Here is a 16,899-nt window from a genome sequence, read left to right as displayed (position 1 = left end):
TTGAGGGGAAAATAATTTTTTAAGTATACAAAACGTAGATCCAATTTTAAAAGTAAAAGAATTAAGAGATGAACTAAGCAACTATAACATATGAACCCTGATTGGATCCTGGTTTGAACAAATAAATACATTTGGAATATTTAGGGGAATTTGAATATGGAAAGGGCATCAGATAATATTATGGAATTATTGTTAATTTTATTAGTTATGAAATGTTATGATTACTCGTATGTGGAAAATGGCCTTATTTTTAAAGGTGTATACTGAAATACTCTATGGAATAGCTAAATGTCATTTTATCTGTAATTTATTTTAAAACAGTTCAGTTACAAAAAAACCAATGAAGGAAATATGGCAAAATGTTAACAGTTGTTAAATCTCAGTGATAATTATTTTATATGTGCTTATTGTACTAATCTATTTTTCTGTTTGAGACTTCTTTGAAATTTTCATCGTAAAATTTTTTGGAAGGAGAATAAAACCTATAAACTGGTTTTCACGTTAAGAAATAGAATGTTTAAGTTATCCTAGATGTCCCTATCAGATCATCCCTCTCCCTTCTCAGTGTCCCAGTACTATTTATTAAATAATCCATCCTTTTCCTACTGATCTGTAGCACACTCTCCTGTTCCAATGGATTATTTGTCTGTTCTTGTACGTATCCAACATGATTTTAATTAAATAGTTTATAATAGGTATTGATATCTTCTAGAACAAGTTCTTTTTTTGTTCTCTGTTCTTTTTCAAGAGTATTTTGGGTATTCTTGAATCTTAGCTCTTCCATATAAATTTTATATGATATATATAAATCACAGAATAATATACATACGTACATCATATAATTGATTTTTATCATGTGATTGATATATATTGCAATCATAAAATATATACCTTATATATTAATATATATTAAAATATTTATACATTCTATATAACATATATTCCTCTAGTGTTTATTGGCAGGGTTATCATAAATATGTTTTTTAAATTGAATTTTCTAATTTTTGCCGATCCATAGCAATGCAATTCACTTCTCACAAACTATTATCAGAAAATTTTAAATATGCACTAAAGTAGAGAGAATAGTAAAGTAATGTTATTATCACCCCAGCATCAACAGTTACCAGCGTTTTTGCAAATGTTGTTTCATCTATCCCTACTTCCCAACGTACTCTATTAGGCCAATATCCCCTTGATACCAAAGCCAGATGAGCAGATTACAGGTCATTATAAATGTAAAAATCTTCAACAAAATGTTAGCAAACTGAATCCAACGATATATTAAAAAAATTAGGTACCATAACCAAGTAGGATTTATCCTAGGAATGCAAGGTTGGTTGAGCATCCAAAAATCAATTAATGTAATATATCATATTAATAGAATAAAGGACAGAAAATACGTGGTCCTCTCAGTAGAGGAGTAAAAGCATATTTGACAAAATCCTACATCCATTCATGCTAAAAACTCTTGAAATAGAAGGGAACTTCCACAACATAATAAAGGACATGTATAACAACCTATAGTTGTCATCATACTTTGTGGTAGAAGACTAAACACTTTCCCCCTAAAATCAGGAACAAGATAAGGATGTCCAATCTCACCCCTTCTATTCAACATAGTTCTGAAAATTCTAGCCAGGCAATTAAAAGAAATAAGTCATCTAGAGAGGAAAGGAAGGACCAAAGCTATCGCTTTGCTGATGGCATGATCTTACATATAGAAAATTCTACAGAATTTCAAAAGTTGTGCATCACTTGTACCCTGGACATTACAAAAAAAGATACTGAGGGAAATTAAAGCTCTAAAATATGGAGAGGTAGTCCATGTTCAAAGATGAGACGACTCAGTATCATTAAGAAGGCAGTTCTCCCCAGACTGATGTATAGATTCAACATAATCACTCATCAAAATTCCAGGGGCTTTTTTGCCCTGACAAGCAGAAATTGACAAGCAGGTCCTAAAATTTATATGGAAATGCAAAATACCTAAAATAGCCAAAACAGTTTTGAAAAAGGAACAAACGTGGAGGTGTTTGACTTTCTTATTTCAAAACTTACTATAAAGCTATGGTTATCAAGACAATGTGCTACTGTCGTACCGCTAGACTTATAGAGCAATGAGCAGAATTAAGAGTCCAGAATAAATTTTATCATTTATTGATTATTGACAAAAATACGAAGGCAAAAGGATAGTCTGTTCAGCAAATGATGCTGGGACAACTGGATATCCACATGGAAAAAAGATGAACTTAGACCCTCATCTCACACCATACACAAAAATTAACTCAAAATATACTTAAATGTAAGAACTAAAGCAATGAACCTTTTAGAAGATAGGAGAAACTCTTTGGACCTTTGGTTAGGCAAACATGTCTTAGATACAATACCAAAACCGTAGTCAATAGAAGAAAAAGTTGACATATTAGACTTCATCAAATATCAAAATGTTTGCATTTCAAAAGACACCATTAAAATATAAAAAAGATAAGCAACATACTAGGGTAAAATATTTACAAAACACACAACTGTTAAAGGACTTACATCTAGAATATACAAAGAATTCTTACAACTCCTTAGTTAGAAGACAACCCAATTCAAAGATGGGCAAAAGACTTAAGTAGACATTTCACTAAAGAATGGCACATAATCACATGAAAAGATGTTTAACATCATTAGTCACTGGGGAAATGCAAATTAAAACAACGAGATGCCGTTGACACTATTGTAGCCTGGAATGGCTATTATAAATAAGACAGACAATAAAAAATATTGACCAGGACGTAAAGAAATTAGAACTCTCACACAGTGTTGGTGTACACAAATGTTCTTTGCAGCATTTCTCAAAATAGCCAAAGAGTGAAAATAATCCAAATGTCTATCAACCTGATGAATGGATAAATGTTTGATTATGGGATGATGGGTAATTTTCTAAAAGTTATTTTTTACATTTTCTTTAATAACTACCATTAAATTTAAAAAATGCCTTTAAAGTAAAAGTGAAGGAGATAATTGATGACCCATCTAACCAAGGCCTTGGATATGCCTGGAGCATTCTGCCTAGGACAGAATGTTATCTTCTGAGCACAAATGTGTACTCGTCTCAGAGTTTGTACTGTGCTAAGTACTGCCTCACAACAATCCTATGATTTAGGTAGCTATGAATTCATTTTACAGATATGGAAACTGAGACAGATTAATTTAAGGGTCACCCAGCTACAAGTAGTAAAGCTAAGTTTTTAATTCAATTATTCTGATTCTAGAAGGTTATGTTACTATGATCCTATTCTTCAGACATTTTTCTCACGTTTTGTTTTATTCTCCTACACATAGGGGTCCAGATTTTATGAAAATGAGCTCAAGAAAGAAAAGCAAGTGAACCAACGAATTGAAAATATGATGCAACAAAAAGCTCAAATTACCAGTCAGCAGCTCAGGAAAGCACAATTACAGGTATTGATTCAATTGCTAAATAAAATGGAAGCTGGTAGGATAGTAAATGAGAGTTAAAATTCATGGTGGTCATGTTATAACTGAAAATGAAATGAAATATAAATGTTTGTTATATGGTAAAGCATAAAAATTTAATATAAGGAATAGAGTCAATGGAATTTTAGCAGCTATATATGATGTCAGAGGGGTAGCAGATTGGGGGGGGGGTTATCACTTTGTAAGGAGTGTAAACGTCTATTACATTTTTTGTACGCCTGAAACTAATATAAAAAATTTAATATGTGCATAACAAATATGCCTTTAGACATTGTCACCCTCGTTATACAGAAGAGTAAATGGAGCCTTAATTAGGTTAAGAAACTTGCCTAACTTCATACGACAAGCAGTTGGCAGAGCTAGGATTTAACCCAAAGCTTACGCTCTTTTTATTTTATATACGAGATGCTTTGCTGCTAGAAAGGCCACAGGATTAATATGACATATTTTCTGCAATGCTGATTTTGCAAAAAAGATTTGGAGGAACATGTTAACTAATTAAATTAAAAGGTAATTTAAAACATAATTGTGTTATAGTAAAACAAAAAGTCACATAAAAGATAGAATGCCTAATGTGCATAAATTTTTAAGATAAAACACGAGACTTCTAAAAATTGGGGGGCTTTGGCTTCTCCAGAGTCTTCAGGGCGTAAATACTCATACTTCGAGTTTTCTCTGGTATTAAAAATTATTTCAGGAGAAAAGTTTGAGAAGAACCAAGCTGCAGGGAACTTTGTGGTAGATTAAGAACTCAAATTACTCAAGGTTCTGCTAGTAAAACAGGTTTAATTTTAAAGATAGTTTTATCATCTATCAAAATCTGATTCAATTTAACAAAGCACTTTAGGCTACAACATAACGATGAAATTATAATATTAATCTGATATACTACAAAATTCTTCTCATGATAGAGTTGAGATCATAAATTTTATGTTTTCTTTACCAAACTACAATGTGTAATTTTGTTTTGATACACGCTTTCCCAGAGCAAAAGCTAATTTTTATCTCTTGTGTTAAATGGTCTGCTATCGTGACAAAAGATATGTCTGTCGAATCATCATTTTTAATTCATTATGTATGGAGGCACCATAATTTATTTACCTTACTCCACCTTCATGCCAGTTTTTCATTTTATGTACAACCTGTGATAACCATTTATATATCTTTGCCCTCTCATCCTGTTATTTTCACCAAAGGTTGTACCATTTTACATTTTCAACATAAGAATGCTGGTTTCCTCCCATACATGTTTACAACTAAATTTTATCAATTTTATCAGTCTTTTAGTTTTTGCTGATACAGTGTCCAAATATTATTTCATGGTGGGTTAAATTTGCCCTCCTTTGATTATGATAGAGAAAGATTGTCTATTCACACTTACTCATTAATATTTATTTTGTGTGGGGATTTCCTCTTTTATTCTGTTTTTTGGGGTATAGGCTAAGTAACTGGCACAAGAGACCCCAAATATAATGGTTCAAATAAGATAATTTCTTTCTCACATAATAGGTAAGTAGTCCCAGCTGGTTAGGTGGTTCTGACCACCACAATGTCTTAGAGACCCAGATTCTGCATCGTGTTGTTCCATCATCCCATAGTGTTATCCTTACTAGGATTGAAAAAACTGGATTACCCCCAATCCGTATTCTAGCCCTGGTAAGGAAAAAGAATGAGGGAAGAAATCAAAGATAATTAATTTGCTGTTAAACAGGTGAAAAAGAAGTTACATACATTACTTCAGCCCACATTCTTTTGTCAAGAATTTAGTTTTCATGGTCACACCTAACTGCAGGAGAAGCTGTAAAATATATTAAAATCTATTACTATGGAAGGAAGAAAGAATGGATTTGGGGGTTCAACTACTTGCAGTCCAAAGCAATATCCTTTGTCCACTTTCTAGAGGAGTTTGTATCTTACCATATTTTAAGGATTGTTTTCTATGCCATTTGCTGTAAATATTTTTCCAGTATGTTGTCTTTTACTTTTGCAGTTTTTTTTCCTAAACAGTTTTATTTGTTTGTTATTTTGTTTGTTTGTTTCCCAACAATCTTTTTTCCCTTTTTAATTAAGTTTATTAGGGTGACAATGGTTAGTAAAATTACATAGGTTTCAAGTGTACATTTCTATAATACATCATCTATATATTGCATTGTGTGTTCACTACCCAGAGTCAATTCTCCTTCCATCACCATATATTTGACCTCCTTTACCCTACACAGTTTCAAATGTTTATTTAAACAAATCCAACTATATTTAAAAAATTATTTTTGCTTGATTTTAGTATTGTGCATAGATAGAGGTTATTTCTCACAAACAAGCCTATATGTTCTTTTAGTATTTTTATAGATTTTGTTATACTGAAATCTTTATTTGGAATTTATTTTGGTGTAAGGTATGAAGCATTTTTTTCTTAAACGGTGAGTATTATATTTTCCCTAAAGGACATTTTTCCTAAATGATGATTCACTTGTCCCAATACCAATTATTGAATCACAAGTCCTTTCTATACTGAATTGATATACTGAACTCTCATTGTACTTGGATTCATTTCTGGACTCTTCTAATCAATTGGATTTTTTCCTGTATCAGTACCATGCAATTTTAATTATGGATTGCTAGTAATATCCTCCCTCAGTACTCTTTAAATATTTTTTTGTTTTTCTCATGTATTCTCCAAATAAATTTAAGCATCATTTCATCAAGTTAAAAAATTCCACTCTGTCCACAATAACATTGTTTTTAAATTGATATTAATTCTTAAGGAATTTACATTATTTTTGGTAAGTTTTATTGATCTATTAATATAATCTACAGCTATCTTTAAGTTTTGAAGATATAATACAAGTGAGTGGCGCAATATAACAACTTTCCTTTGTTCATACTATTTTTAAAACTCATATCCTTAAATATGCTAATAATCAGGAGGAACAGAAAATACCTTACATTATGTAATAGAATTTAGATTTTGTTACAATTTTAGTTGACTATTTCATGGGAGGTTCTCTGGCATCTTTTGCAAGGGGAATGGCAGGAAATGTGTTTTATTTTGATTGTTAAATTGTTTTGTTTGTTGAACTTCCTTTAAAGAAGTTGTATAAATGGGAGGGGATTAAGGAAGTCCTAAGGAGTCTGGAAGAACAGAGAGGTCTGCGAGAACAGAGAGGTTTTCATGGGAAATGCCTTCAGAACCACTCTAAGTGTTATTCCTTACTCCATCCCATCCTCATTAGACTCTGAAAGGCACATTTTTGTAGGTGCCCGAACACATTATAACATGGATTCATAAATTGAATAGACAAACACTTATTTTATATTAAATGGCAACTACACAGCAAATCAGTGTATTTTGACCATTTTAACAATTGTTTTTATGAACTTGAATTTATTCAACAATATTCAGGGTAATACTAATTAAGAGAATAAAAGACACTATTTCTGAAATAGTCTCCTAGATGTAATTGAAAAAGAAGATTTAAAAAAAGTAAATAAAACATAATATAGATATAAAATATGCCATTAGAGTTTGGTTTGAGCTTATTTCAATGATAAAGACTTTTAAAAATCTATTTTAGGGAAGCATCATAAAATAATGGAAAGAACACAGATTTTGGAGTACGTAACTTGGTTTTCAGATCTAGTTCTAACATTCATCAGCTGTATGACTTAGAGCGCACTACTTAGTTTTACTGAGCTTTGTTTTCCTCATCTGTAAAATGGGAATAATAGTCATTATCTCAGAATTAATTTGTCTACTAAAACTGAGTTAACATAAGAAGCACTTATGCATGTTTCGTATAATATACTCAGTAAATATAACTTCTACTTTTAAAATCATAGGTAATATCTATCATTAAAGTCTTACCATATTCCTGGATAAATGCACTACATGGGTATCGCTCTTAATTCTTTCGACCTTTTGAGGTTGTTTTAGTTCCACTTTACAAATAAGGAAAGTGAGGATGGGAAGATAGTTACACTATCATGTAACTAATTAGTGGCAGAGCTGAGACCCAAACAGGAACCATTATTCTTAACTATTGTGACATACCAGTTCTGAACTGTAGCAAAAGAGATAACATATACAAGTATATTAGAGACCCAGATTAGAACTTGAAAGTCACTTGGAAGGAAAAATGGAAGAAAGGAAAACATGAATGAGGATCTCAGTAGAAGAAACTTGGAAAACGCAGTAGTAGTGGGCTTTTGGTAGATGTTGAGAGTTCAGACAAAGGTGACTAATGAGAGATAGTAAAGGAAAATGGAACGTATGAGTCATTCAATGGGGAGGTTTCCTTTTGGCAAGTGTACACTTTTAGTAAGCACAGAACAGTCAATAGATTGCTGAAGAAACTGCCATAGCCTTAACGTATGAGTCTAGGAATTTTTCCCATTTGGCTTGCTTTCTATTATATGCATTATCTTGTTCTTTTCTGTTGATTCTAGGTTGAGATATTTCAGATGTTGCTCTCTTATTCTCATATTTTAGGCATATTTAATATAGAGTAGTTTTTAAACTCTTGTTTTTAACAGTTTCCATGATTTGCTTACATCTTTTTTATGTCAGGATGTTATTCTCTAGTTTAAAATTGAACTGGAAGAAATAGTTGTTTTAAATCTGGGTGATAAATGGGAGTAAGGTTGAAAAGTTCCATTTATAGGTGGTGTCTCACTGCATGAGATCAGCCTTCTCCAGACTTTGTCTACAAATACTACTTTCTTAACCATGAATAAATGAATATCAGTATCAGTTTTATTCCTTTTCACCTCTGTCTCGGGGAAAGAATTTAATGGCAGATAAGTTCTTTCTCTTCCTTATGTAAGATAAGGTCTCTTCTTAGGTACGAAACTGAAAATTTAGTATCTAATGCAATAAGTGTAACGTAGTAAGAACAGAAAAACAAAGGAACATTAAATTCTTTGGTGTGGAAGACAGATCCAGTTAAGTTTCAGAGAGATATCTGAAGGCTTTGTGACAGAACTAGGAAGGGCATTCTAGACAGAGGAACAGCTTGAAGAAGGCACAGAGCACTCCAGGTCGTTCAGTGAGTTGCAGCCTAAACAGGAGCAGACCCTCTAAAAAGTCTTACTGTGGCTGCTGGAGACAAATATGATTAAGTGTAATTGTTTCTAAAAGAGAAGTTACCGTCTTAACCTGCACCTAGTGGGCAGCTAGTGTCACTGTAGTGCTAAGATGGAATGCCATGAAAAAAACGTCTTCAGAATAGAAGCAAGGTTGAAGTCCAATGAGTGGAAAAAGCTAAATTATACCCTTGTAACTTCACCTTTGAGGAAACCTGCGATGGGGATCTCCACGTGATGGAAATTGCTTTTATTCCAGAGATCACCCCACTTATTTATTTCTGTCTGTTTTTCCCTCAGTTTTTTATTGCTTTCTTAAGCAACTATCCATTGATCCTTTTAGAAATAGATTGCGCTTATTGAACTTGTACCATATGCCAGGCATTCCTCCATGTTCTTTATGTATTCCATCTCACTCAGTAGCTTTCTTCTCTTCACGATTTTACTGGTTTTTATGTTACATAGATCAAAAAGGTCACACAACTACCCCCAGCTGGAGGGAAACTGAGAAAGTATTTAGCTTTTTCAACCTCTATAGTTGAGGCCACAAAAAAGGAACATAGGAATGAGTTTGTCTGCTACATAAACGCTTTTCTTATTGCCCTATTTTGCTTATTTTTACCACCTTTCATTTCTCTTTCTTATCTATCTCTTTTTAAATAAATAAAAAATTGTTTAAAGATTAAGATTCTTTACTGTTATATTTGACATATATTGAAATTTCATGAAATAATAAATTACAACTTAAATTTTCAATTTTGATTTTTATAGACTAACAGTTATCAAATTTTAGCCTTATAAAAGCAATTCTACAGAAGGGATGTTTACATTATGATTTGGTATATCCAGTTGTATAGTACTATTTAGCATAAACATCATATACCAAAGAAGTATAATTTTTTGTTGTTCATTTCCTTTTTTGCTATTTTAAAACATTGATATTATGAGTCAGATAGGAGTAGTTGTTTATTTTACCTAAACAGAAGCTTTTAGTTACAGTAAATTGTTCTCCAAATTTATAAAGCAGGGGAATCATTCGATGTAAGCAATTGGAATCATTTATTCATTCAGTAAATACTTATTAAGTACCTGTTATGTGCTTGTGGGTATTGAGAAATGTAAGAATTGGTAGGGAATTATATTTGAGAACAGACTGCCTATGTTTGTGAAAATAAAAGCAATAACCAGTCTTAATAAACAACAAATAAATATACATTAATGGGTGGGTGGGTAGATGGATGGATGGATGGAGGGACAGAATCAGATAGATACCTACTAACGTAAGATTAATGTTAGGATTAGTAGTGTTACAATATTATGTTGTCAAAAGTATGTTAATTTTTTTAATCTTAGGTTGACAGATTTGCAATGGAATTAGAACAGAGCCGGGATCTGAATAATACCATAGTGCACATTGACATGGATGCTTTCTATGCAGCTGTAGAAATGAGAGACAATCCGGAATTGAAGGATAAACCCATTGCTGTAGGATCATCAAGTATGTTGGTAAGTAGGTAAAGATCAAAGATAAGGAAATTTCATAACATATTCCAGTAAGCCTTACTGGTTTATGAAGGGGGAAGACTTTATTGACTTCCACCAGTATACTGAGTATTCTTCTGGTTGCATTATGTGTTCAGTTACTAAATCTTTTCAACATTACTTGAGGTACAAGTTTTATTTCCATTTGACAGATAGGAAAACAAACTCAGAGAGATATTTAATAACTTCCCTAAAGTTACAAACCTGGCAAATGGTAGAGTGGCACTGTATCTTTTTGTTGCAAATTATGTTTTTCCTAACTGTTCTGGTTAAAGAGAATTGAAGAAGAAAAAAAAAGTTATTCTAAAGCACAGGTTTTCAAACAATGGCCTGAGATCCAAATCTAGCCTGCCCCCTTTTTATAAATAAAATTTTACTGAAACACAGTCACACCCATTCATTTATTATTATTGTTGCACTAAAAGAGCATAGTTGAGTAATTACCACAGAGACCAGAAGATCTACAAAGCCTGAGTAATTACTATCTGGAACTTTGCAGGAAAGGTTTGCTAACCCATTCTCGAGTAACATACTTCATTAATACAGTATTGTAATTCAGTAGTTTTTCCCATGACTTGGAACCTTTGCTTTTCTGATTATGTTACTCTTCCTTATTCCACCTTAACCATAGAAGGTAAGGATCACCAGGATAGCCATATGAAGCTAAAAACGTGTTGGGAGTTAAGAGTAGCAACTGGAATAGTTGGGTTTTGCTATTAAAACAAACAAACAAACAAACCAAGAGAAACAAGGGAAGTTCTTCCCTATTCCCTAACTCCTTCCAATGCCATAGATAGCTATAAACCTAATTCCTACTAAGTTATTATTTTATTATAAAACTATAATCTGTTCATTATCTCTGCCCTCATGAGTATGCAGGCAACTAACAGTCCTGGTTCCAAAACAGTGTTTATTGAAAGAACATTTCCCTTTCCTATAATTAAATTTTTTTCAAATATAATTGCACTAAGAATGTGTAACACCATTATTTATATATTGTCAAATTATATATGCATGTGTGTACATAGTACATATAAATATATACTATATCTATATATAAACACACATGCTGCAGTCATGTTAAAGCTGAATTCACTGCTAAATCCACAAAATAGTTTCTTTCCTATAATTTTTATCTTCTTAAAAATTGGTTATTGTTTCCAAATTCAAAATGATTCTTGTTATATTTAAACAAAGATTACCCCCTTTGTATGTTGAACCTAGTAGATTTCCCTTCTAATGAAATTTGAAGCATAATTGTTTTTGTCCTGTTAAACTCATAAAAATCTGTCTGCAGAGTAGTGGTGGTGATGATACATGTGTGATTATTCCAGTCTGTTACAGGTAGAATTCTTTTTTTAATGAATTTGATGGATCCTTGAATGTTTAACTTAGCGCTCACAGTTAGAACTTAGACCCTGTAGCAGTTATTTATTGCTGCATAATGAACCCTTCAGGACTCAGTGGACAACAATTTATTTGCTCATGATTCTGTAATTTGAGCAGATTACAATGGGGATGGCTAATCTCTACCTGGGTTTGGCTAGGGCTATTTAGCTAGGGCTGGAGGATCCAAAACGGCTTCACTAACAATGCCTGGCACTTCGACTGAAAGAAAAGTCTGGAATGGCTTCTATCCATTCAGCTTTCCCCTCTCATGTTGCATCATTTAGCAACCTAACCCGAGATCTTTACATGGGTGCCGGATCCCAAAAATGCAAAGGCAGACATAATGCCTAGGCTTCATGACTCACATAATGTCACTCCCTCATATTCTTTTGGTCAAAGCCCACATCATAATGCAAGTCACTTGGCATGAGGAACTAGAACCCACAATTTGATAGGAGGAACCATAAAATATTGTGGCTATGATTTTCCATCTACCACAACCTAAAAGTTAAAGGAAGTCCTATCTAAAATTTTGTTTTTATTCTATTATAGATGTAGCTTTTATATAAAGTTCATTAGACTTATTTATATTTAAGGCATTGATTTGTCTTTCTAGTGCTATCTGCATTTTCTGTTCTGGAATATTGACCATGGATTTACATAGTTTTGAGTACTATGAACATTTTTAAAATGCCATTTGAAAACCATTAGTGGCAAATTGATATTCTTATTGTGAAATAATTACTCCATTTGGTAGATTCTGTTTTGCATTTCTTTGACTTTTCACTTGAGATTCCAAAGATTTCATTTGTGATAAAAAATTTTTATGTGGTACTATGGTCTACCTGTTGACATAGACCGTTGCCAGGTATCATCAACAGGGATTAATAAGTAATGTTCTCCTTTTCCTTCTCAGTTTTTCAGTTCCATCTCCTGATTAAAATGTTTTCACTAAAAAGGATAGTGAAGACTTAAGAAGTAAAACTTAATTTTTAAAGTTCTTATAAGCTTTTATTACTTCATTTTGGAGATGTAATTTGGCTGACCATATATTAGGCCTTGATTTTTGTTCTATATATGAAAAATTTCCAAAATCCCAAATACAGCAAATTCTAAATCTATACTATTATACCATACTATTACTGTGGTATATATATTACTATTACTATACCATTACTTTCATGTAACATCTATACTATTTGTACTATAATATTACTTTATAACTATACTATTACTAAACTCTTACTTTCATGTAACATCACCCACTATCATCCAAACTTTGATGTATAGTATTATGGGTATGCCTTAAAAACAATGAAGTTTAGTGACTGGAAATGTAAGAGCACATTTTTATCAGTACAGTCTTGCTTATTCCCTGGTGTCACATTATAAATATGGGGACAGCCGAGAGAGAGGGTCATGATATTGTAATACTATGATGGGATAAAGTCAAAGCTTGATTTGAGACAGTGACTTATAAATGTCCTTGTGTTGAAAATGCACATCAGTAATGTGTTTCTTTTGAATGCATCGATCAATATCTTCATTTAGGTTTGTATGTTTTTTCCCATGTGGTCCATTTCTTTCAGAGTACTTCAAATTATCATGCAAGGAGGTTTGGAGTTCGTGCAGCCATGCCAGGATTTATTGCTAAAAGACTCTGCCCACAACTTATTATAGTGCCCCCAAACTTTGACAAATACCGAGCCGTGAGTAGAGAGGTAAGTCTGATGTCTCACCCCTACTTTACATAGCCTTTCACAGATTTCCTGTCACCAAGATAATCAACTCCAAATGCCTTCACACATCAGAATCTGGCCTTAGCTTATCCCTTTAGTCTCACCTCCTACCACTTCTTAAGCTTATATGTTGAATACTGAGCTGTTCATCATATCCAGAATACACCCTTCTATTTCCCAATTCTCTGCTTTTTCATCTGTTTAGAAAACTCTTATCTCCCCAGAAAACTTTGAATTATATTAATTATAACCTAAATTAACTTTTATTTTTTTCTTAATGTGCAATATACTAGACTCACCTGATATTTATAATTTGCAGAATCTGCTCAAGTCATTAATTTTAACCTCTTTTCTGAAATATTTTTTATCAGTGTTTTTAAACCATAATAAAATTCACGTATTTTGATTAGCTGCTTTCCTTGTTCCACAATTTAGTAAAGATGCTTAGGAGCATTTAATGTCTAAGAGACTGATAATCCAGGAAAAAAGGGAATAATCTATGGCTCTGAAAAGGATCTCTGAAGTATAAAGATTCAGTTATTCAATAAAATTGCCTAAGCTGTCACATATAAAAAACTGCCATTTTCTCCTTTTATTTTTATTTTTTGATAACAACTGGACTATCATACCAGTGCTGGAACTTAAGAAATACATTATAATTTTAGAGTGATACATCAAACACTTTTAGACTACTACTGTCTGAATTGAAATGCTTGACAAACTATGGCCTAGCACGTCCTACCATGTACTTACACTAATGGTCATTAGATTCACTCCTCTTATTTGTATCCCACCTCATTATCCCTAGAAATGAACACCCCCCCAAAAAAAATTAAAATGATATTTCACCCACAATTAAAATTTTTTTTTCAACTTTTTTCAAAAACAGTCTGTGGAAGCGAGTGCTTTTATGTCTACCTCTGGAAAGGTGAGGGGGAGAGGGTAGCGCATTCATGTCTGGTTACTGCTTGTCCGTTCTACTGTATTCCTAATTAGAAAGATATAAAATGCTGACCTTAAATATTACTGGGTTTTCATAAGTTTGAAAATCCTTAAAAGACTTTGAAAGAAAGAATTATTTTGCTTTCTACTTTTAATTCAGTAAAACTTAGGACAGTATGACAATGAGAACTAAATTGGTTTTAGTTATTTTTAGTCTAATTATTTACATAAGTTGGAGAACTCTTCAGATTTGAGCAGCATCTAGCTAGATAACTAATGGGTTTTTAATGTGTAAATAAACTGCAGCACAATTCACTAACTATAAAAACCTTAATATTTATGGCTTGGTTTAAAAGCTTAAGGAAAAACCACTTTTGTTTTATCCAAAGGAAGGGGATGGCTTTAACTGCTCGAAGCCTAAGTAAGTTCTGGATTTTTACTGGAACATGTCTATTCTCATTCTTAAAGCAGTATCCTATGTAAAGGAAGTTAGTGAGTACTCAATGTCTCTAGAGAGTGCTTCTCATTTAGAATAATCTTAGTTGGCTGCCAACTACAGTCTTTCCAGAGTTTCATTTTCACTAGAAAGATTCTATTTGAGTACATTATAAAAGCGGTTTCTTCTACAAGAACAAAGCTAATTAAGGTACTCCTTGAGCAAAGCTTGGCCAAGTTTTATGTCACCATTTTCTAAAATTACCTTCGACTCAGCTGTTCATAATTATATTAAGCTAAAAAGCTTTCTTTTTATAAATCATCAAAAGTGATTTTCTCATGATACAGCTGACAGCTTTTAAATACTAGATGGAACCATAACATCATTTAGTAAGTATGTTTTTCTAACATACATATTCCTTTGGCAACCATTTCCTCTAATTTCAGTTAATACTTCAGTGGTTTAAAAAATTCAGTTTCATGTAAAAAAAAAAAACTAATATAAAAGGTATTTCTAGAATCATCCAGAGATTCTGATTTCTTTATGTGTTTCTTTTATCCCAAGATGTAACTCCAGACTATTTCCATCATTTAATATAGTCACAGACACTACAGATTTTTGTCATCTTTTCCATTTTAAATCCTGATATTTGAGCTTTGTTCTCCTGAATGGGTGGGTACATGCATTAATGTGTGTATTGAGTGGAATTTTATGTGTATATTACAATTATTTGAAATAGAACGACTTTCTAAAACAACATAGTACCTTTATGTAAGATTATTCCTTTTAAAAATGTACAAAAACCATCATAAAAGGTGAGGAGAAATAGGATCCTATTGTTCCCACTTCTACTTTTGATCAGCTACTTAAAATTACATTGCTTAACCATTTTTTCTGTGACTACCAGAATGATGATATCTGAGATTTATTTGAATCACTTACTATATCTAGATATAGGTGGCTAAATAGAGATTGTATCAAATAAAGCTATTACCGGTGTGTGATCTTCTGCCTTCATAATCTATTTTAATACAAAAGAGAATTTGGACAAATTTGCCCTAGTAGTAAATTATTTATTCCCTAAATCCATGAGCTATTGATTGCAGGATTCTTACTGTAGTTGCAAAGTAAGAGTATTAAATGTTTCTTATCAGCTGTATGTGACAGGTTATGCTACGGCAGCAAAATTTAAACCATTTTGTTCCTTTTGAAGGTTAAGGAAATACTTGCTGATTATGATCCCAATTTTATGGCCATGAGTCTTGATGAAGCCTACTTGAATATAACAAAGCACTTACAGGAAAGACAAAATTGGCCTGAGGACAAAAGAAAGTATTTCATCAAAACAGGGAACTCTCTAGAAAATGGTAAGCAATTTATTAGAACAAACTGAAAAAACAAACAAAAATCCCTTTGAATTAACCCAGTTGACTTATTAGCATACACAGATGGTAAAACTAGCTATTCCTTTATTATGAAAAATTATTTTCTAAAATGAAAAATCAGGAACTTAAAATATACCAGTGGGTTTTCTGAGTTAAATGTGTGGAAAGTCACTTTTAAACCAAATGAGATTATGAAATCTCTGGACTTTAAGAATGTGCAGAGTCCCTGAAAAAAAGTGATTTCATTGTAGTTCTTTTCCTAAGATCTAACTAACAAAGGGTTGGAACACGTTGAATCTGAAGTTATCTGTTTAAGATGGCCTTTTGTTGTAGTTATTAACAGAAAATAGATTTTTAAAAAATTTGCTTTAAACATATCAAAACTTTGGGTGGGTGGTTTTTTCTTTTTTCATTTCCCACATTTTAATAACTCTCCAACTCCCTTCTTTGCCTTAAACTTTACTTTTGATTCTTGTATATGCGATGAAACAGAAGTTTCATGACCCTAAGTGTTTTTTCAAATGGTCCCTTTAGTACCTATCCAAAACTATGTCAAGAAATATGCAGATATTATGCATGCATACTGCTTTCAACCCTCTGTCAAAGGTATGATCATTTCAAATCTCTGAGCTGACCCAGACCCCTGAGCAAAGTTCACCTGGATGAAAAGGTAGAAACAGAAGGTTTGCTCACAACCCACAGCCACATTTCATGTGCACAACTCATTTCTTCTGAGGGCACAGGCAGTGGTGGGGAAACCCATGTGTAACTTTCCCTGAAGCAAAAATGGTGGATTCTCAATGGCATAAAATTCTCTCACCTTGTTTGGATCTCAAATCTTTGGAGCATGTTTAATGTGGACATCAAATCACAACTTCGTTCCCTTCTTTACAGCTCAATG

The 16,899-nt window shown here is 32.5% G+C and overlaps 1 protein-coding gene across 3 annotated transcripts in view; it reads left to right on the top strand.

Annotated features, from left to right (window-relative positions):
• The window catches only part of POLK (DNA polymerase kappa), a 63,896-nt gene that overhangs the window by 29,496 nt on the left and 17,501 nt on the right, over positions 1-16,899 (top strand). For all 3 annotated transcript variants that reach the window (XM_019728137.2, XM_019728138.2, XM_019728136.2), the window contains 4 exons: positions 3,331-3,450; positions 9,919-10,071; positions 13,086-13,217; positions 15,827-15,980. In XM_019728137.2, coding sequence (XP_019583696.2) covers positions 3,331-3,450; positions 9,919-10,071; positions 13,086-13,217; positions 15,827-15,980 — 559 coding nt within the window. The remainder of the gene's footprint in view (positions 1-3,330; positions 3,451-9,918; positions 10,072-13,085; positions 13,218-15,826; positions 15,981-16,899) is intronic.

The sequence above is a fragment of the Rhinolophus sinicus genome, linkage group LG03, assembly GCF_036562045.2.
Source record: "Rhinolophus sinicus isolate RSC01 linkage group LG03, ASM3656204v1, whole genome shotgun sequence".
Taxonomy (NCBI): Eukaryota; Metazoa; Chordata; class Mammalia; order Chiroptera; family Rhinolophidae; genus Rhinolophus; species Rhinolophus sinicus.
The sequence above is the reverse complement of the archived record's forward strand: the minus strand, read 5'-3'. Positions and strand labels throughout refer to the sequence as shown.